At 41.4% G+C, this 27,930-nt stretch overlaps 1 protein-coding gene and 1 pseudogene across 6 annotated transcripts; one reads left to right on the forward strand and one right to left on the reverse strand.

Moving 5' to 3' along the window:
- The first annotated feature begins 198 nt into the window (after positions 1-198).
- On the forward strand, positions 199-27,671 carry Mtrf1 (mitochondrial translation release factor 1). Of its 4 annotated transcripts, none has more exons than XM_006989553.4 (11): positions 199-521; positions 1,670-1,781; positions 4,262-4,690; positions 6,203-6,294; positions 7,936-8,017; positions 8,200-8,307; positions 11,385-11,557; positions 12,682-12,799; positions 15,595-15,731; positions 18,515-18,613; positions 27,502-27,671. In XM_006989553.4, exons 3-11 carry the CDS (start codon positions 4,270-4,272, stop codon positions 27,613-27,615), a joined length of 1,344 nt encoding a protein of 447 aa, XP_006989615.1. In that variant the 5' UTR covers positions 199-521; positions 1,670-1,781; positions 4,262-4,269; the 3' UTR covers positions 27,616-27,671. The 4 variants fall into 4 exon arrangements, with proteins under 4 accessions (XP_006989615.1, XP_042141189.1, XP_006989616.1 ...); XM_042285255.2 differs by having other exon boundaries at positions 199-483; XM_006989554.4 differs by lacking the exon at positions 1,670-1,781 and having other exon boundaries at positions 199-483.
- Positions 19,290-27,061, reverse strand: LOC121832382 (small ribosomal subunit protein eS27-like pseudogene; annotated as a pseudogene). 2 transcript variants are annotated; one of them, XR_013042561.1, is made up of 2 exons: positions 22,492-27,061; positions 19,290-19,374 (listed from the first exon to the last, which is right to left on the reverse strand). The product of XR_013042561.1 is annotated as a small ribosomal subunit protein eS27-like pseudogene, transcript variant X2 (transcript). The 2 variants fall into 2 exon arrangements; XR_013042560.1 differs by having other exon boundaries at positions 22,307-27,061.
- Positions 27,672-27,930: the final 259 nt, after the last annotated feature.

Raw genomic sequence — 27,930 nt, forward strand, 5'->3', positions numbered from 1 at the left:
ACGTAAATAAATTCCTGTGATCTCATCTATGATATATTGTAGAATTTAATGTTTACATTAGGAGAAAGTCTCGCTTCTAGGTTTGCAAGTAACTGAAAAACCTAAGCTTACAGTGGAGGATGGAGCAAGAGGCTTGGGTGGGAGGAAGGGGCCCTGGGGAAGGATAAACTACAACTCCCAGGATTCCTTGGTTAGGGAACAGGAGAGGGTGACCCGCTCCCTTCGCTCCTTCTGGCCGTCACACCTCCTGGGCTTCAGCTCCAAGGAAGTTCGGCGCGTGGGCTTTCCACAAGCATCTCCTTCTCGCTTCATCATTTCATTCTTGTTTACTGATACGGACACCTAAGGACGACAATTCTGCAAGAAGCGTCAAAATGGAGGAGGAGCCGAGTACAAACGTAACCCGGAAGCAGTAGCCTGGCAATGAGCGTGTTTGCCGTACCTTGAGCTGAAATGTTGCGGACACGGAAGGCTCAGTTATCAGTAAGAAACGAGAACGTCGTTTTTCTTCTTCTACTTAGGTATTCACAACTCTTCCTTAGCCTTAAGAGGACTTTATTCTTTTCCCACTGCCCACTTGGGCTACTTCCGTATAGAATCGCTCCATAATACCGACTCATACAACATGGTTTTCCCATTCTGCTCCTGGCTCCCGTCTAGTGTCACTTTTAACATGCCGGAAACTATGAGTATTATTGTGTTGGGTTGTGGGGACGATGTCGAAGCCTTGCTCTTTCTAGGTTTAGGTGACCTTAGAAAGTAACATTAAGGCTTCCGACCTTGAGAGTTACTCATTCCACGGCTGCTCCTAAAGTGGAAATTTTAACCAGAACTGTTATTACAAAAACCTGCCATCCCTTTATTCTTCTCACCGTCCAATGGACACTCCTTCTGATGTATTCACCAGTTCCCTCTGTGATTAACTAATAATTCGTTAAATTTATTAGTAAAACCCTGCAAACGCTGAATATTCTGAATATTTAATTTTTTAAATGATAATGATGTGGGATTTAGTGATATCAAGGGGGCTTATAAATAAATGGGTAGCCCAGCACAGCAACAACACTTGTAGTAAAGGCTGCTTATGGTAATTTTTTTTGTGCATGTTAGGCAAGTGGTCTACCACTGAACTACAGCCCCAGGCCATTCTGATAAATTTCGGCCCTCATTTCCAGTTTTAATTTCAGGAGGCAAAACATTTTTCTTAGAAAACTTTGTGTCCCCTCTCTTGCTCAATAAAGTCTTAGTATTCTTCTGTTAGCTCTTGATTATATGAGGGAAGAGCACATAATTATTGTACATAGCCAATTTCACCTAACCTGTCATTTTTTAAAAAAATATTTTTCTCTGTTTGAGTACCAGCATGTATGTATGTGCACCACATGCATGCTTGGTGCCCAGGCAGAAGCAAGAAGAGGGTGTCAGATCAGTCTCCTGGAACAGGAGTTACAGGCAGTTGTGAGCCACAGTGCAGGCGCTGGCCTTGGTCCTGTGCACGAGGACAATTTTTTTAATTGTCAAAAATCTCTCCAGCTTGGTAGTCTTAAGTAACGCTTAAAATTATGAAAATACTGTGTACTGTGTAAAAGACTTGGGAAAGTAGGAAAACTTAAAAGGTACCTGTAAACCACAACCTGGCCTTTTAATATTTAAGGATCTCTTCCTTTAGGTTCTCAGCTCAAAGAGAAGCATCCTCAAGAAGCAATCGCAGGGTTGAGAATGAAAAACCCTGATCTTGGAATAAACAGCCTATGTTATAATACAGGCTCTGCTTCTATCCAGTGAGTGAAGAGTTGTGATTAAGTTACCTGCCTTTCTTTCCCATCTGAATGCCCCGAAATTAAACAGTTAAAACGAAGTGCTTGCCTAGCAAAGTGGAAGGCCCTGGGGTCAATCACTAATATCTCTCTTCCTCCCTTCTCCCCCCTCATTCATACATACATACTTTCTAAATAATAATAATAATAATAATAATATTTAAAAATAAATTAATAGATACAATAAAATTGCTCATTTAAGTTTATCCAGACATTGTGATCCAGCATTTGGGAAGCTGAAGCAGGAGGCTCCCAGTTTGAAGCCAGCCTGAGCTATATAGCAAAACCCTTTTATAAACAATTAAACTAGATAATAGTTGACATGTTAATATATTCCTTAAACCTGAGACATCTATGACTATGAACCACCTAAATATTGAATCATTATTTTATAGCTTTTGTTTTTTGAGACAGGGTTTCTCTGTGTAACCTTGGCTGTCCTGGAACTCACTCTGTAGACCAGGCTGGCCTTGAACTTGCCTCCTAAGTGCTGGGATTTTTTTTTTTTTAAGATTTATTTTATTTATCATGGATACAGTGTTCTGTCTGCATGTCAGAAGAGGGCACCAGATCTCATTATAGATGGTTGAGAGCCACCATGTGGTTGCTGGGAATTGACCTCTGGAAGAACAATCAATGTCCTTAACCTCTGAGCCATCTCTCCAGCCAGGATTAAAGACATGTGCCACCACTGCCCAGCTATTTTATAGCTTTTAAATGTTTGCTTATATACTCATTTAAAGTTAAAACTGTCCTCACCCATTGTGGTGATGTATTTGTTAGTTATACCCCTACTTGCTTGTCCTAGTGGATTACATATGTAAGGTTACTCCTTTTGTGTGCATGTGCATGTGTATGGGGTGTGCATGCCACAGCACAGGTATGCAGGTCAGCAACTTCCAGTAGTCAGGTATCGGGGACTATGGGGGTCCAGCCCCTCGATAGTCCCCTCCCAGGGTCCGGGAAGAATCTACAACCAGCTGATAATTAATCTTTGATGAAATGAAATGAATCTATGTACACGAAACTCCTTAGTCCATATACTTTATTATTCTGCTATAAGCTTATATTCTGCTCTCATATTTAGGTCATCTTTAGCCTGATTTCTCTCTACACTTGTCTGCGATCCCCTCTAGGTTCTGTCTTAATTCCTTCATCTAGTTCTGCCCCTTCTAGGTTCTCATCCACTTTGTTCCTTCCCATATCATCTCCTCTCCCATCTCCTCTCTCCTCTTCTCGTTCTACTTCATCTTGTTCTTCCCCATCTGGCTCTTCCTCACCTTCCATCTCGTTCCTCTAGTACTCTCCTGTAGCCTTCAATCTACTTCTTCCCCATCTCAATTTGTTCCTCTCAAGTTCTTACCCATCTAATTCTTCCATTCTCTTCTCTCTTCTCTCCCCGTGCCCTGGAAGTCTCGGTATATAAAGGGAGGGTCCGAGCTAAATTGTGTAAAGCTATTACTTAACGTCCACCTCTCCTAGGCGGTGTCCCCTTGTGGAATTTACCATAAGTCAGGAGACTTGCTGTGGGCTGTTATCATTGTTAGTCCACCTGGGACTAACAATGGGCGCCCACCTGGGTGGTGTTTCCTGTAGTCCTTGAAAGTGGCTAAGGGAGATAATCTGATTCCAGAGAAAGCCTTTCCTGAGGCTGTTCTCCAAATGCCTGGAATGTGTATGTCCGGAGAGTGATCAGTCCACACTGTTAGCCCTTCTTAGGGAAAAGTCAATTGGGAAAACTATGAAGGCACACATGATTTTCATAACAGAACACAGCTGATATATAACAAGCCAAGTAACACCAAAAACTCCTTGGGATTTGGCTTCCTCTGGAGGAATTCCCCGATCCCTCAAGGTGGTGACTTTGCCATAACCAGCTGAGTTCTTATGATATCTTCCTGCGGCCCGCAGTAGTCAGGTCCCTCTCTCTGTCGTGTGTGTCCCAGGGATTGAACTCGGAGGCTGTCAGAATTGGCTCTCGGTACTTCTCTGGGCTATCTTACCATCCCCTCTTTTGTTTTAACATACTGTTATTTAGAGGTTTCAAGAGTTTTCTTTGTAGGCTCAGCCTGGTGGCATTTCCCTTTAATCCCAACATTTGAGAGGCGGAGGCAGGCAGATCTCTGAGTTCAAGGCCAGTTTGGTCTTCAGAGTGAGTTCTAGGGCAGCCAGAGCTACATAGTGAGACTCATTCTCAGAATGAATAAATAAATAAGTAAAAAAATTAAAACTATATATATTTATATACATATATACACACATGTACATTTATACGTGTGTGTGTGTGTGTGTGTGTGTGTGTGTGTGTGTGTATCTTTCTGAGTTATTGACTGTCTTTGGAGCTAAATGAGGCCATGAACTAAAGGTTTCTCTGAAACTCCAAGTTTTATTATACCATATATCTTTAGAGTTGCTCTTTTCAAATTGTACATCTTACATTACAGCTGCTGAGATGAGTCGTCACCTGTGTATGTGGCTTTTCCGGCATCCATCTCTCAATGTTTGCCCCCAGAGACACGTCTTCCTCTGTTGTCAGCCATTTAGACAGGTCAGTCTTGATACAAGGCTGTGGAATTTCAGACAAAACAAAAGTCATGTTCTGCATCAGCTATTATTAAATAAGAGTTGGCCCAGGGGCTTCTGTCATCAAGATACAAAGATGCTTTGGAAACATAAAGCCCTGCAGAAGTATATGGAAGACCTGAATAAAGAGTACCAAACCCTTGACCAGCGTTTGCAGGAGCTCTCTGAGAGTGAAGGAGACCGAAGGGCCTTGCACAGAAGGCATGCGGAGTTGGCACCACTAGCAGCTGTTTATCAAGAAATTCAGGAGGCCAAACAAGCCATTGAAGAGTTAGAGTCGATGTGTAAAAGTAGGTAAATGATGTCTATGTGTGTAGAAGTGTGTAACTGATTGGACTTTGAACTCTGTCTTTTAAAAAGCCTACAGAGAATAAGCTCAAGACTTGGCAAGAGAAGGACTGTATCCTCACTCGGTGTTTGACATATTTCAGTTGCTCAGGATCTGGTAAGAGTCCAGGTTCTCTGTGGTACTTAGCAAGAGGTTTAGAGTCTGAGAGACTTGGTATTATCATCATAAGTTAATTTACTGAGCACTGTTCTTCATACAGGAATACAGAATGATAGTTCCTCTCTCATCCAGGACTTGTATGGTGTGATATTAGAGAATACATGTTATTGATGATGTGATCCCTAGTCTACTAAAGAAATACACAGGGATAGATGGAAGCTGCCTGTTGACACTACACATTGTAAGAACCTCAAAGAAAGCTTTGTATTTAGTTGTGATATCTACTTTCTGTTTTGTTTGGATATTGTTAATAACATGGTGACTTTTGCTATACTTATGGCCAGGCCTCACCCAAATCCCCCAGAATGTTTATGCCACAGTCTCCCTCCCTAGACCTTTAACTTTGTTTCTCAGTCAATACAACCCATGATTAGAGGAGATATCACATGTACTTTATAGCCTGCTGACTCCTACGTTATCTGCATGATCACGTGATCGAGACCCTTAAGCTATAGAACCCATCTTATTTTGTAAGATGTATTTATGAGTGTTTTGCAAAAAGAGTATCGATGTAGTCATGCCTTAAGCTTTATTGTGCACATGGGATTGGGATAATTGTTACCAGGAAACTTTTTTCCCAGAATTGTACTGTAGCTAGCGTTTTCCTCTCCAGGTTCCACCAAGCCCCGGCAGTCCTGTAGCCCACTTATAAAATAAACACACAGACGCTTATATTATTTAAACTGCTCGGCCATTAGCTCAGGCCTACCACTGTCTAGTTCTTACTCTTATACTCAGCCCATTTCTGTCAATCTATATGTCACCAAGTGTTCCGTGGCTTTACCTGCTGTCTTTACATGATGCTTCCTGGAAGGCAGGCTGGCATCTCCTCTTCTCTGCCTTCCTGTTCTCTCAATTCTCCTCTCTGCTAGTTCCGCCTATATGTCCTGCCTGGCTACTGGCCAATCAGGGTTTTATTTATCAATCAATCATCCACAGCATTGTACTATACTTAAATATGACTAAAATAAACTGGCCTGATACCAGACTCCAGAAGTTGAACCAGCCTGGCTAACTCAGTCATGCTGAACCAGGTTCCTTCTTGCTTCTCTCATTTTGTTTCTCCATCAGCTGTAGTATTTGCAGGGATACCCCATCATCCCCCCCACCCTCCATAGGGTTTTAGGAGGCTGAGACCGGAAGAGAAGGAGGTCAAGATCAGCCTGGACTACATAGTGAGACCCTTATCTCAAGACAAACAAAAAACTTTGTAGACATTGATGAGGTAGTTATTTAATACTTTCTCTGTAAGAATTTTTAAAGAATTTACCATTCTCCTTGTTGCTGGTTTTAGGTCTAAATAAACAAGATGAAAAGCAGTTGCAAGAACTTGTATCAGAAGAAAGACAAATCATTGACCAGAAGATCAACACACTGTATAGTGAGGTATGTTTCAGGCAGCATACTAATCTCAGTAGTGCTAATATGAAGGAGTAGTATTTTTTCTAGATTATGCTTTGATGCTCAAAATAACTTCCCCTAACAGTGTTCTTTTAACACAATGGGTAATTAAGCTATACTTAGTACAGTTTGCTGAAGGATAATTGGAAGAGAAATTGAGGTGTTAGTGAATGGGACTTCCGTAGGGAGAGAAAATTCATAGCAGAATCTATTGACTTGTTAGACAGGAAAATGTAATAGTGTAGTAAGGAAATTTAGGAGAGCAATGAGATGGCTCAGCAGATGGTCTGTATACACCTGACCTGACCACCTGAGTCCTAATGTATCAGACAAGACGACAGGAGAGAACTAACTCCCTTGAGTTGTCTTCTGACATCCACATGGGATGTGTATGCAGTGGGGACACACACACAGCTAAACATATAAATGGGTAAAATCTTAAAAAGAAATGTAGTCACCACGGGGAGAAGTCAGATGGTTTTAAGTGTTAGACGTAAATAGGCAGGTTCATGGTGACGGTCAGGTTGGAAACTTGTATGTTGAATATGATGGAGTGAATCTAAGTGTAGCGCCAGCTGGTTAGCACAGGTCTTTAGTGGGGACTGTGGCATGCTGGGGACTCTCAGGGTTCATGATATTGTGTCTGCTGTAGCTGATACTCTAGATTTCATAAAAGGGAAAATTCTGCAATAGTGGCCTCTTTTCTTCTAGTTCAGCAGGTGGCTTGTTTTTAAAGACAGTGAAGACATGGTGCCGTGTACCGTGTTTCCCTCGGTGGTAGTCATCATCATTGTCCCGCCAACTTTCTTACTGTGGATCCAGTTTCTGGGGGCTTAGAGGGGTGTCTAGAGAGATCACCTAGTGAACCACAGGCAAAACATGTCTAACATTCTCTCCCACAGACTGTCATTTCTAGCAGAGATGGAGTGTCTCAGAAGTTGGCAGTAGGGAGGAGAGTCATAACGTGTAGGTACTTTTTTAGTTTGATTTGAAAGACCTTTTAATAACCAGGAGGTTGTTTTCCTATTCTTCCTAAGAAGAAAACTCTTTATTAGGAACCCAGGACCCCACCCCACCCCCACCTTTTTTTCTTGTTACATGTGAGAAAGTATTTGAATCTTATCTTGAGTCCCCTTAACAGTCTTTAAACAGAATGACCCCAACAAGAATGCAAGGTGTGGCACGGTGCTGACCAGCATTTATGACAGGGGAGACTATGTAATTATTTGTTAAAAGTCTTCATTTGGAGTAAATGAAGATTTCAAAGCCTTGCTTCATTCATCAGATGAAAGATGCCACTGTTTAGAACTAATTTAAGAGGCAAAATCTGAACAAAGTTGAATGGAACACTCTGAACTTTGATCTTAATTAACTTCATTTTAGAAAATTAGGATAATCTGATAACATTGCAGAAAATACTCAGACAGGTAACTTCATTGTTATGTGAATTGATTATCTAATTAGGTTATTTAAGATCTGGTTTTATGACTTACCTTCTTGGGATATTACATGGTTTTGTTAATTATTGACTTCTAAAATATACTTTGAGGGCTTTGATTTAACTTGAAGTGATAATATACCAAAGAAAATAAACACATCAGTGATTGCATTTCCCGTCTTTTCCAGCTTTTGGAGCATCTAGTGCCAAAGGAGAAACACGACAGAAGTGACGTTATTTTAGAGGTGACGTCTGGAAGAACTACTGGAGGTCAGAAACATCAACTTATTGTAGATGCGTTTTAAGAACAGAATTTTACTTGGTTTGACATCACTGTACTTGAAAAGCCCATTGCATGTGTTTAGTTTTGGAAATGTTTCCTGAGTGCTTTTATCTAAGGATGCGCCCTTTAATATTTGTGCTTACTGAATATTTTGTGTATTTTCTTTTAGGTGATATCTGTCAACAGTTTACTAGAGAAATATTTGATATGTACCAGAATTATTCATACTATAAACACTGGGAATTTGAGCTGCTGAATTACACGCCAGCAGATTATGGTAAGCATAAATTGAAGACTTTGTCTATTAGAAGTGCTAAAACTTATTTTACTTGTAATGCTGGGACTAAAGGTGTGCACTACCACATCTGGCCTACAGTAAAGTTCTTAACTAAATCGAAGAGACCAGGAAGGGAGCTATGCTCCTCAGAAGGAATATGTGAATTAAAGAAAAAAATTCCTGTGGAAACTAGATATCTACCTCTCCCAAACTAAAGCAAAGAACCAGGCATGCTGGCCCACATCTTTAATTCCAGTACCCAGGAGACAGAGAAAGGCAAATCTCTGTGAGTTTGAGGCTAGCCTGGTCTACATATCAAATTCTAGGTGAGGCAGAGCTACATAGTAAGACCATGTCTCAATAAGTAAAAGATTAAAAAAAAATAAAAATAAAAACTTTAAAACTATAAAAAAAAAGCCTTTATAAGATACAATTGAGGGGCTAGAGAGATGGCTCAGTTGTTAAGAGCGTTACTACTCTTTATAAAATACATGTGGGTGATGCTGTAGAGAGAGTTCGGTAGTCAAGAGCACTAGTTGTCTTTCAGAGGACGGGGTTCAATTCTCAGCACCCACATGGAGATTCACAACTTACAACCATCTATAACTCCAGTCCCAGAGGATCGACACCTTCTTCTGGCTTCTGAGGGCACCAGGCATGCACATAATACACAGACAGACATAAAGACACAATACACATGTACATAAGATTTTTACATTTAAAAAATAACAGTACTAATAGAATACAATTGGAAGATGACCTTTAGAAAAGGATTAATTAAGGTAAACAGCAGAGGGAAATGGAAATTAATATGCTGCATTAGTAAACTGTGATTGGTACAGATTGGGAAGTCCCGCAATGTACCTTCATTACCTTACTCTATACCAGTGGTTCTCAACCTTCCTAATGCTGTGACCCTTCAATACAGTTCCTCATGTTGTGGTGACCCCAACCATAAAATTAGTTTCATTGCTACTTCATAACTGTAATTTTCTACTGTTATGAACTGTAAAATCTGTGTTTTCCGATGGTCTTAGGCGACACCTGTGAAATGGTTGTTCGACCCCCAAATGGGTTGTGACCCACAGGTTGAGAACTACCACTGTATCAACTTTTCAACCACCTTTTGAAATTTATGTAACAGAGCCGGGCAGTGGTGGCGCACGCCTTTAATCCCAGCACTTGGGAGGCAGAGCCAGGCGGATCTCTGAGTTCGAGGCCAGCCTGGTCTCCAAAGCGAGATCCAGGAAAGGCACAAAGCTACACAGAGAAACCCTGTCTCGAAAAACCAAAAAAAAAAAAGAAAAGAAAAAAGAAAAGAAAAAAAAGAAATTTATGTAATAGGAATCTTGTTAGCCTTTTCTTCCAGAAGATGGCATATTAGTCCAGGAGAGCCAGTGGATGATCTGTTTCACAGCTAAATGTCAGCATTGTATTTAATGCTCCAAATATGCTTCTGTTTTCCCCTGCAAAAATCTCTTGATAAGTAGATTGAACTAAAAAATATGTCATATGCCTACACATTCCTTAAGACCCATCAATGGTCAGGTAATCAGTATGAATAGTTCCTCTGTCTGTATAACACCATAGATGTAGATGATGGTGGTGGTGGTGATGATGATGATGGTGATGATTTACAAATAAGGGAACCAAAGCATGGACTAGTTATGTAATAGCTGACTGCATATGGCTAGGAAGAAAGGAACTGAATTGAAACTCAGTCAGCCTGATACTAGCCCTATTCATTTATACAGGAAAGTTGTAGGAGTCTCCAGTTTACATAAATTCAGGTGTTTGATTTAGGATAAAGTACAGGATAGCTAGGGAATGGTGCTACCCATCTTCAGGCCATGTCTCCCTACATCAGTTAAGGTAATCAAGATAATCACCTACACATATGCCTACAGACCAGTCTGATCTGGATGGTCCTTCATTGAGACTCTCTACCTAGTGATTCTAGGTTGTATCAAGTTGACACTTTAATCATCACAGTGAGTTACCCATGGTCACTTTCTACTTTCTTCACTATAACTGCATTTACCAGGTAAAGGAGCTGATGATACTCACTAGTGGACAGATGATATCATATAAAAACATGAACATTCCCATTCAGTGTGTTAAGGTTGTACTGTAAAAGATACCCAGAAACTGAAACAGAATAAAGCCATGACAAATTTAAATTTCCTATTTCAAATTCACACTCTTAAAATTATTCTTTTTGCTAGGCATGGTGGCACACGCCTTTAATCCCAGCACTCAGCAGGCACAAGCAGGTGAATTTCTATGAGTTTGAGGCCAGCCTGGTCTACATAGCAAGTTCCAGGATAACCATGGCTATGTAGTGAGACCTAAATGGAAAAAAAAAAAGATAAAAAGAAAAAGAAAAAAGAAAAAAAAAAGGTTCTCTTATATCATAAAAAATATTTTTAAAAACTGCTAGATAAGAAGCCAAAACCAAAGCACTAATATGTTTTGTATGTGTGAGAATATTTCCACATCACAGGTAAGTGTTAACTTTTAACTCTTGAAATTTAGAAGGGCTAAAGATATTCAAGAGTATGAAATTATGTTATGGAGCGTTTTCTAATGTATGGCACATATCTGCCTAAAAATTTCCAGGTAACTCAATGCAGAAAATGTCCCAGTAGTCCATTTTTCTTAATGGTATTTTTCTTATTATTATAAAAGTAAAAGTTGCTCTTTATAGAAAAGTTTGAATCCAAAAAGTACAAGCCAGATGTAATCCCAGCATTCCAGAGGCTGAAGCAGTATTATGAGTTTAAGGCCAGCCTGGGCTACATACAAAGACCCTATCTCAAAAAAAAAAAAAAAAAAAAGGTACACAGTAAAATATAAAATGCACTATTTATTATTCACCTCCCCAGAGATAACCATAAGTAGTATCTTTATGTTTTGTTTTACAAATTAATATATTCTACATTGGACAGCATAGCCTTATCTATTTCAGGTTCCCATTTCAGGTGCTATATGCACAGTCAGACCTTAGATTAAGGATAGCTACAATCCCAGTCTCTTTCCAAGTAGACTGTACTAGTATTTATGAATCTTTTCTCTAGGTGGACTGCATCATGCAGCTGCCCGAATTTCCGGCAACAGTGTCTATAAGCATTTGAAGTATGAAGGTGGAATCCACCGAGTTCAGCGAATCCCAGAGGTGGGCCTGTCGTCAAGGATGCAGCGTATTCACACAGGAACGATGTCAGTTATTGTCCTTCCTCAGCCCGATGAGGTAACTTCACCAGGGTCCAGGGAAACTGGCCCTGTGGGATATATATTGTGCTGAGAAACCCTAGAAGACTTTCCTTCTAGGAAAGTCTGTTTTCTTGGTTGACAATTGAACTTAATAGTCTTTATTGAGAATCTTTAACTCTTCCCCAGGTAAATCAGCCTTATTATCCCTATAATGTTTTGTTTATTTTCTTTCATTTAAAAAAGAAGTCACAGGGACTGGTGAGATAACTCACTAGCTAAAAGTACTTGTTGCCAAGCCTGATGACCCGAGTTTAATCCCTGGAATCCACATGGTGGAAGGAGAGAATCAACTCCCACAAGTTGTCCTCTGACTTCCACAAGTATGCCATGGCACACACATGCTGTTGTGCACACACACTCACAAATAACTATAATAAAAACAGCAACAATTTACTCTCACAATCATAGAGGCATATGGTCCAGTATCAAGGTGACAGCATGGTCCTAATTGCTCTGAAGGGATAGTATCCTTTGTGCTTCCAGCTTCAAGAAGCTTCAGGTGTTCTTTTGGCTTGAAGATGGACAGCTCTAGCCTCTATTTTGAATTCATGTGGTCTTCTCTACACAGGGAACTCTGGGTCTTGTCAAGACACTTAGGATTGTATTTAGAGTCTATCCAGATAATCTAGTATGGTCTTTAAAAAAAAGTTTTTATTTACATTTACATATTTGTGTGTCTGTATGTGAGTGAGCACATGTGTCCCTTAGCTTGCATATGGAGGTCAGAGGACAACTCATGAAGTTGATTCTCTCCTACTAAGTGGGTCCCAGGAGTGGAGTTCAAGTCTTCGGCCTCAGCAGCAAATGCCTTTATCTGCTGAGGCATCTCACCAGCCCTGTACTCTTCTTCTGAACTCAGTTATGTCTTCTCAGATCTGCTTTTCAAATAAAGTTCAAGGGATCAAATGTGACCCACCAGTAAACACACTCAAACAAAGGGGAGGGGACACAGAGAGAAATAGGTCATTTATGGTACTTTCTTTGGTATCATTTCTTTTTCTTTATGTTTTTAATTAATGGTTTCATAAATATTTAGTTTGCTTGAAAAATCTCAGAGTAAAGTATCTGTGGAATTTAATGATGCTATATATTTTGTCCTAGGTAGATGTGAAAGTGGATCCCAGGGACCTACGAATAGACACATTTCGATCCAAAGGAGCAGGAGGGCAGCATGTTAACACAACAGACAGTGCTGTGAGGCTTGTCCACATCCCCACAGGTGAGCAAGTCCTTTGCTTTTGTCTTAGTTACTGCCTATTGCTGTGATAGGACACCAAGACCAAGGCACCTGATAAAAGAAAGTGTTTGATTTAGGCTCATGGCATCAGAGGGTCAGAGTCCATGTCTGTCATGGCCGGGAGCATGGCAGTAGGTAGCAGGCATGGCGCTGGAGCAGCAGCTGGGAGCTCATGTCTTGATCCACAAGCACAAGGCAGAGGGAGCTAACTGAATGGTGTGGGCTTTTTGAAACCTTAAAACCCACCCCAGTGACACACCTGCCCAATCAGGCCACACCTCCTGATCCTTCCCAAACAGTTCCACCAACTGAGAACCGAGTATTATATATTTGAATAGATTTACAGTTCTTTGCACAAAACTTTTAAAGATAGCAATGGCATTGTGGCTCTGTTTTCTCCTTCTGTTTGGAAACAGTTCCTCCTTTGAAGGATGCAGGTGTAAGCATATCTGTCCAGGAAAGGTGCTTGGATATGCTGGACAGCAGTGCTCCATGGGCTGTGCTCCATGAGCCGTGTTCAGTTCTGAAGGGAACAGATACAGCATGGACATGCCATTGCTGTGGATCCTGTCTCATCTTGTAGATGAACTGCTAGTGCCATGAGGCTCTGCTGCCCTCAGTATTGGCCACTTGGTCACCTTGATAAATTGTACGCTTTCTTTTTAATTTGTTAAGGTGATTTTTAAATACATTGGTTCACAATAGGGATACATTCTGAGAAATGCATCATTACACAGTTTTACCACTGGGTGAAATTATAAATGATCACAAACTAAGATAACTCAGCAGGTAATAAGATTTTATAGGACAACTATTGTATGTGCAGACTGTCATTGGCCAAGTTGTTATGTAGTGTATAAGCATCATTTTTTTAGACTAAAACAATTTTTCTTTTTAAATTTGCATTTCTTTTTAAGTTACTAACAAAAATAATAGTTTGTGTGTGTGTGTGTGTGTGTGTGTGTGTGTGTGTCTGTGTCTGTGTCTGTGTGTCTGTGTGAGTGTATGTAGGTATGCATGCCTCTGCACGCATGAAGGCCAGAAGTAGTCTGTCTGATCCTAAAGAGCTGGAGTTACAGGTGTTTGCGGGACACCTGGCTCGTTATATGGGTGCTAGGATCCAAACTCTGGTCCTAACGCTTGATGAGCAAGCACTGAAGCGGGATTCTAATTAGTCTTGATAAGAAACCCGGAGTCGGATAGTGAGGGTGAAAGCTGAAAGATTAGAGAAGCCGAGCAGCCCTGCTCTGAGCCCTTACCTCTAAGAAATCTCAGACGGAATGGGCGGGAGAACCTGTCTCGTCTCTACGAATCCTCAAACAGCATGGACGCCAAGATCCTGTCTCCATCCGCCTTATATTCCTGTCTCCACCTCCCTAGTGCTGGGATCAGAGGCAGGAGATCCCAAGCGCTGGGATCAAAGGGATGAGATCCCAAGTGCTGGGATCAGAGGTGTGAGCCACCAGCTCTGTTTAGCTTTTAGACTGGTTCAATCTCCTATAGCCCAGGGTGGCCCTGAACTCCTGATCTTCCTGCTTCCTCCTCCCAAGTGCTGAGATTAAAGGTGTGTGCCGCCACTGCCTGGCCTCTATGGTTAACTAGTGGCTAGCTCTGCCCTCTGATCTCCAGGCAAGCTTTATTTGTCAGAACACACACAAAATACCAACAAAGCACCCTTAGATGCCAGCCAGGATTGGAGAGAGCTGCGATGAAGTTAAGAGCACACACTGTTCTTGCAGAGGCCTGGAGTGCAGTTCTCAGCACCTCCATCAGGGGTCTCACATCTGCCACATCTGTTTTTGTTGGGGGCAGAGAGTACAGTGATGGTAGCCACACTCTGGAGGGAACCCCAGGCTTCACCCGCGCCTGGCAAATGCCCTGTCATTGAGCTACGTCCCCAGATTGCGTAAAGGTGTGTTTTCCACATCAGCCTCTTTCTGTGTGTCTGTGACTGAACGAGGAAAGGCCAAGTGTTTCCTGAGTAGGACAGGGTGGACAGCGGTCCCTGGAGGATGGCAGAAGTTTACTTGTGGAAGAGCAAACAAGGAGAGGAAATGCTCGGAGAAGAAAAGTAAACACGGCGCCTGCAGATCTCAGTCACACCTCTTAGCACACCCTGTGATCCCGGTACTCTGTAAACACAGCACCGAGGGGCTGATGTCTGCTCACCAGCTTAAGGGCTGCCTGGACCGCAGGGAGACCTTGTTTAAAAAAAACAAACAAGTAAACAAACAAACAAACAAACAAAAAAGGAAAGGTACTGTGACTCATCTTTGCTCCCAGCACTTAGTTGGGAGGCAGAGGCAGGTGGATCTCTGTGAGTTCAAGGCCAGCCTGGTCTACAGAGCCAGGGCTATACACAGAGAAACTGTCTTTAAAAAACAAACAAACAAAAACCCCAAAACCACAAACAAACAAGACTACATAGTGAGTACCTGTCTTGAAAACAGCAAAGAAATAAGAAAAAGGTGAAACATGTCATTTGGATATCAGAATCTAAGCAGGCCCATACGGTTACTACCAACAATTTCCAAAGTGTGCTAAATCTAAACTGTTGTTTACCTTTCGTCGTATTTCCTGATTGACCTTTCCCCTTGCAGTGTTCCTCAGCCAGGTGTGGTGGTGCACACCTTTAATCCAGAACTCCTGAGGCGGAGCCGGGGCTGCTCAGTGAGACCCTGTCACAAATAACAATCAATAAAATGTTCCTCGTTTCCGCTTTATTTGACCTGTGGGAAGGACAAGTGATACTTTACCTGATTCCTGTTGTTTTTCAGGACTGGTAGTAGAGTGCCAGCAAGAACGATCACAGCTAAAAAACAAAGAAATAGCTTTGCGTGTGTTGAGAGCTAGACTCTACCAACGGATAGCCGAGAGAGACAAGTGTCAGCAACAGAGTGCGAGAAAACTGCAGGTAAGACACGTGTGGCAGCTGCAACACTAGCAAAGTCATCTCACGGGAAAAATGCAGAGTGTGCCCCGACATGAATGGACGAGTCTTAGAACTGGGGAAGTGTGCTTGCTTGTAAATGAGGAAGAGCTTAAATCCTCTAAATGTAGCCTGAGGAGTTGGGATTGCATTTAGTCATGGCCAGTTTTCTTTCCAAAGGAGTAAATGAATGAAGTATTTCCTATGGTGTTTATGTTGTAACTGTCTTAAAAGGAAATTGGTGGCTGGGTGGTAGTGGCACAGGTCTTTAATCTCAGTGCTTGGGAGGCAGAGACAGGTGGATCTCTGAGTTCCAGGACAGCCAGGGCTGTTACACAGAGAAACTCTGTCTTGAAAAACAGAAATAAAAAAAAGAAAATTGGTGTTTGTTTGTTTTGTGAGACAGGGTTTTTCTATGTAGCCTTGGCTGTCCTAGAACTAGCTCTCTAGACCAGGCTGCCCTCAAAATCAAAGAGATCCACCTGCCTCTGCCTCCCAAGTGCTGAAATTAAAGGCGTGCACCACCATTGCCCTGCAGAAATTGATTTTAAGACAAAACAATTCTCTGGAAAGATTAGAAGATTTTAAGATACTTAAAGGCCTGTGGGTTTTTTTTTTTTATTAGAATTCTGTATGAATCAAACATAAATGGTGCCTCAAGAAACAAGGAAGGGAGATTACTGCTGGAGTCTGGGGATAAATAAAAGGAAGACTGACTTTTCATTTTATGCCCTTTGATACTTCTTGAATTTTGTTTAATATATATTTAAAGTATTAAATATACTATGCAAAGCTGGACATGGTGGCATATGCCTTAATCCCAGCACTCAGGAGGCCAAGGCAGGAGGATTGCTGTAGTCTACTTAGTGACATCCTATTTAAAAAAAATATGTTACACGCAAAATGTGTTACATATAAATGTAAGTTATATATTACAAATATGTAACTCAGTATGTTCTAAGCAATAAATTCCACTGTTTTAAGTAAACAAAGTATAAATTAAAAACAGTAAAGTTCTTCTTTGAGAGAGACTAGAAGAAAAAGTAGAACTCAGAAAGAAGTATGCATAGGATTGGGTATGTAGATCAGTGGAAGAGCACTCACTTAATGTGCAGGGGCCTAGCTTTGACCTCAGTGCTGCAGGAAGAAATTTAAAAGAGAGAGAGAGAGGAAGGAGAGAAGGCAGGCAGAAAGAAATGTGCTTTTATGTGTTATTTACATATAGACATGCTACAATAAATCAAACTTGGAAGACTTCTGTGGCCTTTTAGGAAAATGAATTGCATGAATAATCACTCTGCTCATCGTGATATATCATGATATGACCCTTTCCCTGTTTGTCTGTCTGGCTTTCTTTGCCCACGTTCTAGCTTGTAGCAGAAGTGAAAGGAGAGACAGTGTATTAGGTCTCATTTGAGTGGCCAGAAAGAACTCTCCACTACCTTGTGTACTCATGAGCTGTTTTAGTAGCAATTTCTACTGTTTCGAACTTTTTCTTCAACCATACAGTGGTCATATGCAGTGCCCAGTGCTCAACCCTGGGTCCCTTGTCACCCAGGAAGTTATGCAGATGCGTCACCCCCAGCCTCCCACCCCCACTCCCCAGGATTCTGATCTAACTGATCTAGAGTGGAGTCCTAGTGTTTGTTTCCCAAACCCAGCTTGGCAGAAGGAACAGCTGAGGGACTGTTTGAGAACACACAGTCCCTGGTTCTGTATGTTTGTGAGTGAGTGTAGAAATCTGTAACTTTTCAAAATCTCCTGATGAGAAGTTTCATTTCATATAGTTTGCCTCAGGCTTGAAGAACATGAGTCAGTATTTGGGAGACTGAGGCAAGAAGATTGCCGGTTCCAGGTCAGCCTGTGCTGTACAGTGAGAGAGAGTCCATCTGAAGAAAGGACAAGAGAGCTGGGGCAGTGGGAGAGAATGGAGGAAAGATACAGAAATGTGCTTCTTTCATCTTAAGAAGGGAAAGCAATCGGTAGTGCTGTGCGGCAGCACAGGAGCAGACTGAGCACACAGGGAACCATTGCCGGGGTGATCTGTGGAGATGCCAAGCTGTAGGTTTAAGGAGTCAGGGAACATATTCCAGGTTCTGGGTGGGGCAGGACGGGAGGGGTAGGGAAGGGCATCCCTTAACATGATGAGCTAGACAACACTGAATACGACATCATATAACAAGTGGCATTGGAAAGGTTCACGTGATTCTCAGAAATAATGTTGGGAAGCCTGTCCATGTTAAGAGGTATCTTGAATGCTGAGTTCAAGTGTGTGCTCTTAGCAGACATGAAGGATCCACAGGGGGCTGGAGAGATGGCTCAGCGGTTAAGAGCACTGGCTATTCTTCCAGAGGACCCAGGTTCAATTCACAGCAACCACATGGCAGCTTACAACTGTCTGTAACTCCAGTTCTAGGGTACCCCATACCCTCATACAGATATACATACATACATACATACATACATACATATATATATAAAGAGAGAGATACATATATACAGATAATATATATGCATACACACACACACACACACACACACACACACACACACACACGTACACTCAGCTGCTTCCCCAGCCCAAACCCACAGTCTTAAGATTTTCTTCTGTCTGTTCTTTTCTTGGTCTATGAATATAGGGGTTTTTAGTAGATACTTAGGTCCTTCAAGCAGGAAAGTCATGTATAAGGAATTTATTAAGATTTAATAAATACTGTAATTTTTAATTCTAAAATTAAAACTATGAATTTCTTCTTGTCATGGGACAGGTGGGAACAAGAGCACAGTCAGAGAGAATCCGGACATATAATTTCACCCAGGATAGAGTCACTGACCACAGGATAGCGTTTGAAGTTCGGGACATTAAGGTAATATTGCTGACTATGCTTTATGTAGTTTGCTTTGTTAGAAAGTATAATCAGGCTGGAGGCAAGGCTCACTGGCTAAGAGCACGTTCGCAGGATTCACGTGGAAGGTGAGAGCCAACTCATGCAAGTTATCCTTTGGTCACTCATGCACCGTGACACACATACACAAAAAACAAAGAACGGTGATAAATTCTAAATCCTTTGTTATGCCATCACATTGTGTTATTATATAACAGACACACACATTTACATGTAATTATTAGTAATTGCCACAAAGTTAGCAGTTTAAAACAAAACCTTTTGTTATGAAGTTTTTGTGATGCTACAAGTCGAACCCAGGGTCCCACACATGCTCTACCACTTGGTGAGACCCCTACCCTGTCTTAGATTTCTGTAGGTCAGAAGTCCAGGCACAGCTGAGCTGTTCTCCGCTTGGGTCTCACAAGGCTGGCACAAAGGCAGTGTGGCTACCTACTCACTTTTCTGAACTCCTTCCTCTTCCATTGTCCAAGCTGCAGGACTGGCATGCTCTTGCTCACAGCCACGTGCAAGCTGCTCTTAGCCTTTAAATGTTGCTGTAAGTTGCTTCCCAAGTGGCTCCCTCCAGACACCCTCTGCTCATTTGTAATCCTTTCTTACAGGAATGTGCAGGCCTTTTTACGGGTACATCTGATTAGGTGACATTGTCTTTTATTATCTCAAGGTTACTTATTAATTACCTGGTCACAGAGGTACTATTCCTTTATTGTCACAGGTTCCACCTCTAAGAGAGAATTATGTATGGTGAATACACTAGGAGCTTCGTAGAGTTAGACCTACTACAATGCGTGTGTTCGTGCGTGCGTGCGTGCGTGCGTGTGTGTGTGTGTGTGTGTGTGTGTGTGTGTGTGTGTTGGTTGATTTTTTTTATTTGCTCTTATTTTGACAGCAGTCTCACTAGTGTGTGTGTGTGTGTGTGTGTGTGTGTGTGTGTGTGTGTGTGTGTGTTGGTTGGTTGATTTTTTTTAGTTGCTCTTATTTTGACAGCAGTCTCACTATGTAGCCCTGGCTGGCCTAGAACTCACTATGTAGACCAAGCTAAGCCTCAAACAAAGATCCACCTGCCTCTGCCTCCAGGTGCTGGGAATAAAGGCATGCACTGTCACACCCAACTAATACATATTCTTTTGATGTAGGAGGTATAGCCAAGATGTTGGAGAAAACATCCTTTAGCTAAATTCCTTCTAGCTAGGACTACTAACATTAATACATTAATAAAGAAGTGCAGTAAAACTTTTCCTGTGCTGCTGCTGAAGCAAAAATGAACCAGTTTCCATAAAGAACTATGTGAAAAAGCCAAGACCCTCTTCCCTAGTTCCCTAGCTTATTAATCCTGATCTGTCCACTTTGTACCTGTCTAAGTTAGGGTTTCTGTTGCTGTGAAGAGACACCAAGACCATGGCCACTGTTATAAGGAAAACATTTAACTGAGGTGGCAGCTTACAGTGTCAGAGATTCTGTCCATTATCATCATGGTGGGGCATAGTGGCATGCAGGCTGAAATGGACATGGTGCTGGAGAGGTAGCTGAGAGTCCTCCATCTTACAAGCAACAGAAAGTGGTCTGAGACACTGGGCGTGGCTTGAGCATATATGAGATCTCAAAGCCCACTCCCACAGTGACACACTTCCTCCAACAAGGCCATACCTATTGCAACAAAGCTGTACCTCCTAATAGTGTCATTCCCTATGGTCTTGTGGGAACCAATTACATTCAAACTACCACAGTCGCCAAAACTAAAGTCTTGATTTTACAAGAGAGACATCTGTTTTTGAAGTTTTAGAGTTTGTGTATCTTATGCCTCTTCCTCTCTTATCTTGTAGCATACAACTGTCTTGCATATGACAGTTTGTTTGCTTGTTTTAGATAGGGTCTCACTCTGTAGCCCAGGCTGGCCTGGAACTTTTGCCTTAGACTTCTGATTCCTTGAATTACAAGAGTGAGACACCATATCTGGTAGAGGGAGAGAATGCTAACTTCTCTTTCCTTAGATGAAAGACATAATATAAAAAGCGAACATATTTGGCAATATTGTTCTGATTATGCCAGACTTTTTCAGTTGTTTTTTAGTACTTAGGAGGCTGTGGGAAGAGAATCACAGTTAATTTTGAGGCTAGCTTGTTAGCAAGGCCTTTCTCAAAACCAAAAAGTGAAAACCACACTGCTGCCAGGTCAGAAGGAAAGAAAGCAAGTAGACTAACAGGGATGAGGAACTTAGAAATAATATTGAAGAGGCTGGAAAAGGCGGAAGGACCTTGGCTGCAGGGCAGCAGCTGGTGGACAGAGTAGAAAGGGTAGAAAGGAGGAGACAGAGCATCTAGGGACTCTTCTGCCCAGCTTTCCACCCCTTTCAAGAACTCAGGCTTCTTCTGACTCCATCCACAGAACTCGTGATGGAGTAGCTGTGCCTGGGCATGATCATGACCCCAACAACAATTGATTTGTTTGGCTCAGGCATGTAAACAAGCCCCAGCCACCAGTGAGTGCCTCCCAAGAATTCTAAACTAGGGATAAAGAGAGCTGTGCTCTCTTCTTGGTGGCTAAACCTGAAATATGAAAAGCTTAGAAGAGGTCAAAAGGCACATTTCCCAGCTTGGCAAGTAAAAGATGGAGGCAAGACTACAAATGAGAATGTATCCTAGTGACATAAATGCCCACATTCATTTATTGTAGGCCCAGTCTCAGTCCAGGGAAGCAGCAAGCAAGCCCAGGTGCTCCAGTTCCTGGGTTCTGTGAGAACACCTGGTAATCTTAGTGTTCCTTTGTAGGTGGCTCTTCTGCAGACAGTATCTCACTCTACAGGCCAGGCTAGGCTTGGGGTTCCTGATCTGCCTCTGCCTCCTGAGTAGTTGGAATTATGTTTGTCACCACACTCAACTCAATTTTATTGAAAGTGATTTATTTATGTAACAGTCTAACATGGAATATTTAGTTTCTTAACATTCTGCAGATTTTTAATACCAATCTTATCTCCTACTCTGTATTCCAGTCAGTTTGAATGTTGCCCTTGCCCTGAGCTCTAGCTGTACTTCATTTCTCTTCATTTGAAATGCCCGCTGCCTGGGGAAGACCTATTTCTTTTAAAGAGTAATTGAAACATCTCCTTCCTAATCAGTCCTTTCCAGATGCCTTCCTGTTCATTCAATTAACAGGTCTTTTGAGTCTCTTCCTGCCTAGCTATTGGCCATTTAGCTCTTTATTAAACCAATCAGAAGGTACCTTGGCAAAGACATATCTTCACAGTGTAAACAAATATTCCACAACATTTCCCCCTTTTTGCCTAAATTAAAAGGAAAGGTTTTAACTCAAACATAGTAAAACTATATACAATAAGAACAATTATCAGGTAAGAATTACATTTACAATGTCCAGTCCATTTGTATTTCACATATTGGGAGAAAATACTCTATTATCTATTCTATCTTGATGAATCTAAAGTTTTATACCTAAACCTAATAACTTGTATTAGCATCCTAAAAAATATCTTTTTAGACTTCAAAACATTTTCTTAGATAAACAACTTATGTTTTTATGTCTTTTAACTCTATACACTTTACACCTCTTTTTTTTTTCTTTTCTGAATTTGATAATATGGAAAACTATAACTATCTAGTCTTCAACCCTATCAAAGACCAGAGAAGGATATATTATTACCTAAGTAAGCAGGAAGTACAGAGCAAGCAACTTCCAAAACTATAGAAATGACAGAAACATCTGGCTGTCAGGACAGTCATCCAAGGTTCTTCTGCAGTGTTGGGGCATCCATCTTCAGAAGCCTACAGGCCTAGAATATCCGAGAGACTTCACAGTCAAGAAGGAATGTTGAAGGACTGTCCTACCTTGTCTTGGCAAAGTTCAGCAGTCAATTTCTTCTGCGTCCTCTTGTCCAATTTAGACAGCACACTGTCAGCAGTCAAGGCAAGGGCAGTTTCTTGCCCAAATGGCTAGCTTTGCCACATTGAGAGCAAACTCCAAATGGAGGTTCTTTGATGCGCATCCTTTTTTGAAGTAAATTGGTGCTGTCAGGAGCAGACGTATCTTACTGTCATGAAAAGCCTTATGTTATTATAACATTTTAAATTTAATATATACTAAAAAATAAAAATATAAATTAATAAATGTTATTATAACATTTTAAATGCCATATTCTGTTGGCCTCTGCAGTGTTTAAAGACCATCTATTTAAAATATATTTGTTTGGCCTTAAAAACATACCTGCCGGGTGGTGGTGGCGCACACCTTTAATCCCAGTACTCAGGAGGCAGAGGCAGGCGGATCTCTGTGACTTTGAGGCCAGCCTGGTCTACAGAGCGAGATCTAGGAAAGTCGCAAAGCTGCACAGAGAAACCCTGTCTCGAAAAAAACAAAAAACAAAAAACATACCTAACATGACTCTAAGTTTGATTTATTATAGATGACTACTAACCTGTATTTTTTTAATATATGCAAAATGTATTTATTGGGATGGTTCCCACTCATCTTGAATCAGGTGTTTTCAGTGATGCCTCCTCCTGAAGGAGCATCCTTCTGTCAGCCGTGCTTTTCCAAAACGCGTAGGCTTACAGAGGACAGTGGAGCAGCCAACACACAAGACTACCGATTGTACATGGCTAAAGAATGTGGTGATTTTATAGCATCCTGGGCATTTCACATGCATGAAGTAGGAACTGGGGCTCTGTACCAGATACTTTTTCTTGTGTTTCCTCTTTTCCTCTTCTGGAGAGTATGGGAGACCAGCCCCCACACTTATTTACCTCAGGAACTCTTGAGGATTGAGGGATAAGAGACTTAGTTAGAAATAGAGAGTGAAGAGAAACAGAGAAAACACAGGATAGACTCGAGTGGGCCTGGATCCTTATCCACCTACCCAGAGCTTTATTCCAAAGGGCTATTTATAACAATGCCAGGTGTGGAGCAAAAGACCACCCCTTTGCTAGTTAGACCTTTACAAATACCTGGTACCCAGGCTCATGGTCCAGTCAACCCCCATGCAGTCCTGCTGGGTACAGCCACTGGGAAACCTAGTGGGCTCCAACAGGAGAGGGATGAAGGAGATCCTTTGCAAGAGGCATGTTCTCATAGGGAGGTCGTCACCACCAGAAAGGCTAACCTGTATTTCTTAATTATTCATTACTTTTTTAAATGAGCTGTAATACCTTAAAAAAAGAGTAGAAACATATATGCAGTATAACAAAAAGAAACTTAGATTTGTATCAATATATAAAAATACCTTAAGAGTAGAAACATATAGAGAGTATGTTCTAACAATAATAACCTTAAATTTGTATCAATATATAAAAATATATACCAATGTAAAATATTTGAGACTAATAATTACTTTTTAAATTTAAAAGTAGATTCAATATTCTACCCTTTTTCATATCATTTCTTTTCTATATCCCCCCCTTTTTCCCTTTTCTCAGAAAGAGAGCCCTGATTCTAATCTCCTTCATTCAGTTTTCTCCCTGACCATGGCCAACAACAACTTGCAACCAACCCCCTTCCCAAATGATGATAAACATCCATAATCCATTGAATGACCAAAACCACCACCTTTTGGGAATGTGGGCATCATGTTCTCTAGACTGCTTCCTGTTGTCTGTGAGTGATGACATCTCTAGGGGACCCTGAGAAAACTGGGACAATGGTCAAGTTCTGGGAGAGCTAGCTATATTATTTTTTATTTAGTGTCTGTGTGATGGGAAAGTGAAGAGCTTGTCTGAAGTCCTGGCTGGAATAGTGCTTGAGGCTGGACCATCTCAGCTAGCAGCTTTGAAGTTGTTCTGGATGCAGAATTTTGAGGAAACTGCAACAGAGGCATTTTGAGAGGCTGGATCACCTGGGCTACTTGTTTTCATTGGTTTTGGGTCCTATTTTCTGAAAACACACAAAATTTTAGAGATAACATATACATCTGCATTAACACAAATAGGGAATGTGGGGTGTACACAAGTCAGCTAAAGATGATTTTCTGTTCTATGGTTGAGCAGGTAAAAGGCATCTTTCAACTTTGTAAGTCTGTTTGGACTGTATAACAATACTTCATATGGCATGGGCCATACGAAAGAATGGCATCTAATAATAAGTCATGAGGACTGTGTAGCCAACAAGATTTATCATGTCTCATCCAGTCTCAGGGTTGTTCCTATGTTGAGAGATCAGCATATGCACTTGTCTTCGAGTCTTTTTTAGTTTTTCTTTCATGTCTGCAGCCAAGATCCTCAGGAGGTCTCCGATCAAATCTGGTCTCTATTAATGTTAAAGTAATCCATAGCTTTTTGTTTCCCAAAAATCTTTCCCTCAATGCAACTTATTTTCTGACTTCCTTTCTGAAGTTAAGGCATTCTTAAAATACATAGGTTGGTTTAACTTAGCATTTTCCATAATCCAGTGTCTCTCAGCAGCTATTGTTTTTGTTTATTAGCATTTAAAAAATTCAGAATCAATAAAGGCACCATACAGGATCCAGATGCCATGTGTATTTCCCATCCTTATGTGTTTTTTTAAATATTACTTTAATCTCTCTTTAAAGACTTTATTTTTAAATTATATTTTAAGAATGTCTATACCCTTTTCTTTCTTTAGCATCTAAGCACATTTTAAAGCATTTGTATATTTTTAGAGGTTTTTTTTTGTGTCTGCACTTGGCTTTTTGCTCATCTGTAGTATTCCTTGTGAGCCAAACTTTAAATTGCTAGGCTACTGCCCGGTGGCTCTAAAGGCTGGTTCCACCCCCTTCCGCTCCCTGAGAGCCTCGCCTCATGCCGGTGGGTACAATCCTGGAGCCGCATTTACCCGCCCTAGCTCTGGGAATTTGTTGTGTCTGCCTGTGGCAGGTGTTTGTACCCAGTAGGCTGCTCAGGTGCTCAGCTGCACAGCAGAGCCTCATAAAAGAGCTGTGCCTCTGTATGCCAAGCCTACCTGTGGTTGCCAGGAAGCTGCATCCTCTGTGTTCAAAAAAAATTTTTTTAAGCTTTCTCAGGCCTTATGTGGATATACGTGGCCAGACATTGGGTACCATTTACAGTCGGACTTTTCTTTGGATTGCCAGCTCACAACATGGAGACTTATTAATTATGAAAGGTTAGCCTTAGCTTAGGCTTTTTTCTTTTTCTTTTCTTTTCTTTTCTTTTCTTTTTTTTTTTTTTTTTTTTTTTTTTTTTTTTTTGGTTTTTTGAGACAGGGTTTCTCTGTGTAGCTTTGGAGCCTGTCCTGGAACTCGCTGTGTAGACCAGGCTGGCCTTGAACTCACAGAGATCCACCTGTCTCTGCCTCCTGAGTGCTGGGATTAAAGCCACCACCACCCAGCAACTTAGGCTTGTTTCTAACTAGTTCTTATAACTAAATTAACATGTTTCTATTAATCTATGTTCTGTCAAATGGCTTGGTTACCTTTCCTCTGTCCCATATGTCCGACTTGTTCCGTATCCCCTGGTGTCTTCCTCAGCCTAGATTGATCCCTCTAACTTCCTCTCTCTCTGCCCAGAAGTCCCACCTGTTTCCTTCCTGCCTGGATATTGGCCATTTAGGTCTTTATTAAACCAGTCAGAAGGTACCTTAACAAAGACATAGCTTCACAATGTAAACGAATATTCCACAACAGGGAGATGCTTTCTCAGAGCCACATAGGGAGTATTTGGCAGGGAGCAGTGCACACTAATGTGGCCACAGAGTCTGGAAGGCCTGCCATTGTGGAAATACTATAATATGAATGAAAAGGGTTAGTTTTCAGGACAAGAATAGTGTGCTAACGGAGACTTGTGTCATAAGAACTCAGCAAAGGGTCTTTAAAGACAGGCAGTTGGTCAATTTCAAAAGCTCATTCAGCTCTCTTTGTCTTATCTCTAGAGTCATTGGAAAGATTGAAGTCACAGAATATTGATTTCAAAGTAAAATGCTAACTTAAGCAATTAAAGGAAGGAGAATTCTATTTGTTCTTTTAGATTCACTTTTTAAGACAAAAAAAGCACTGAAACCTGGGATTCTCCATCTATTAGCAGTGTGTTCGGCATTGTTGCTATGTAAAGACTTATAAAGAAAGACAATACCTTTCTTTATTTTTGATTATCAGGTGTGTCTGCCAGCTTTCCACCAATGTAACAGTTACCTGAGAAAACCAACTTAAAAATAGAAGAGATGATTTTAGCTTACAGTTTTAGAGGTTTCAGTTCATGTGTCTTAGTTACTGTTCTATCGCTGTGAAGACACCATGATGAAGGCAACTTTAGAAAAGCATTTAGGTGTGGGCTTCCTTACAGTTCCCAAGGAGAAGCCCATGACCACAGTGGTGGGGAGTATGGCAGCAGGCAGGCATTAGCTAAGAGCTTACATCTTACCTGAGAGATGGAAGCAAAGAGTGAGAGACTGGGCCTGGCTTGGGCTTTTGAAACCTCAAAGCCTCCCCCGCCCCCAGTGACACGCCTCCTCCACCAAGGCCACGCCCCCACCAAGGCCACACCTCCTAGTCTTAAACAGCCCCCAGCTGGGAACCAAACATTCAAATGTACAAGCCTGTGGGGGCTGTTCTCACTCAGAGTACCACACCAGGACTCCCTGGCCCCTTGTTTGGGCCTGGGACAGCACAGTCAGTACATCGAGGCAGGAGCAGGAGGCAGAGGAAGCCATTTGCCTCATGTCCCGGAAGTAAAACGGAGGGAACAGATTGGCATCCTTCATTTCCATTCAGGACACACCTTCCATTAGGCCTGCCTCTTTTAACTTTTTAACCACTTTCCAATAGCAACAGGCTAAGGGCCTAGCATTTACCACCTGGGCCTTTGGGAAACACACCGAGATTCACACTGTATCATCAGATTTCATAATAACTCCATCTTTTTTTTTTTAATCAGGAATTTTTACGTGGTGAGAAATGTCTGGATCAGCTAATTCAGAGACTGCTTCAATCCGCAGATGAAGAGGCCATAGCTGAATTTTTGGATGAAAGCCTTAAATCAATGAAATAAATGCGGCTTATTATTTATTATTAAATAAATGAAAGAGACTTTGATCAAGAAACAAACAGGTGTGGGAACCCTAATGAATATTCATAAAGTACAGATATCCATACAGAGTTTTTATAGAAGTCATTTTAATGAATGAAAGTCACATTTTGGGGGGGTTTGTTTTCTGATTTTTATCTTTTCAAGACAGGGTTTCTCTGTGTAGCTTTGGAGCCTGTCCTGGAACTCACTCTGTATACTAGGGTGGCCTTGAACTCAGAGAGATCCGCCTGCCTCTGCCTTCCAAGTGCTGGGACTAAAGGCCTGCACCACTGTTGT

Source organism: Peromyscus maniculatus, chromosome 9 (genome assembly GCF_049852395.1).
Source record: "Peromyscus maniculatus bairdii isolate BWxNUB_F1_BW_parent chromosome 9, HU_Pman_BW_mat_3.1, whole genome shotgun sequence".
NCBI classification, from domain to species: domain Eukaryota; kingdom Metazoa; phylum Chordata; class Mammalia; order Rodentia; family Cricetidae; genus Peromyscus; species Peromyscus maniculatus.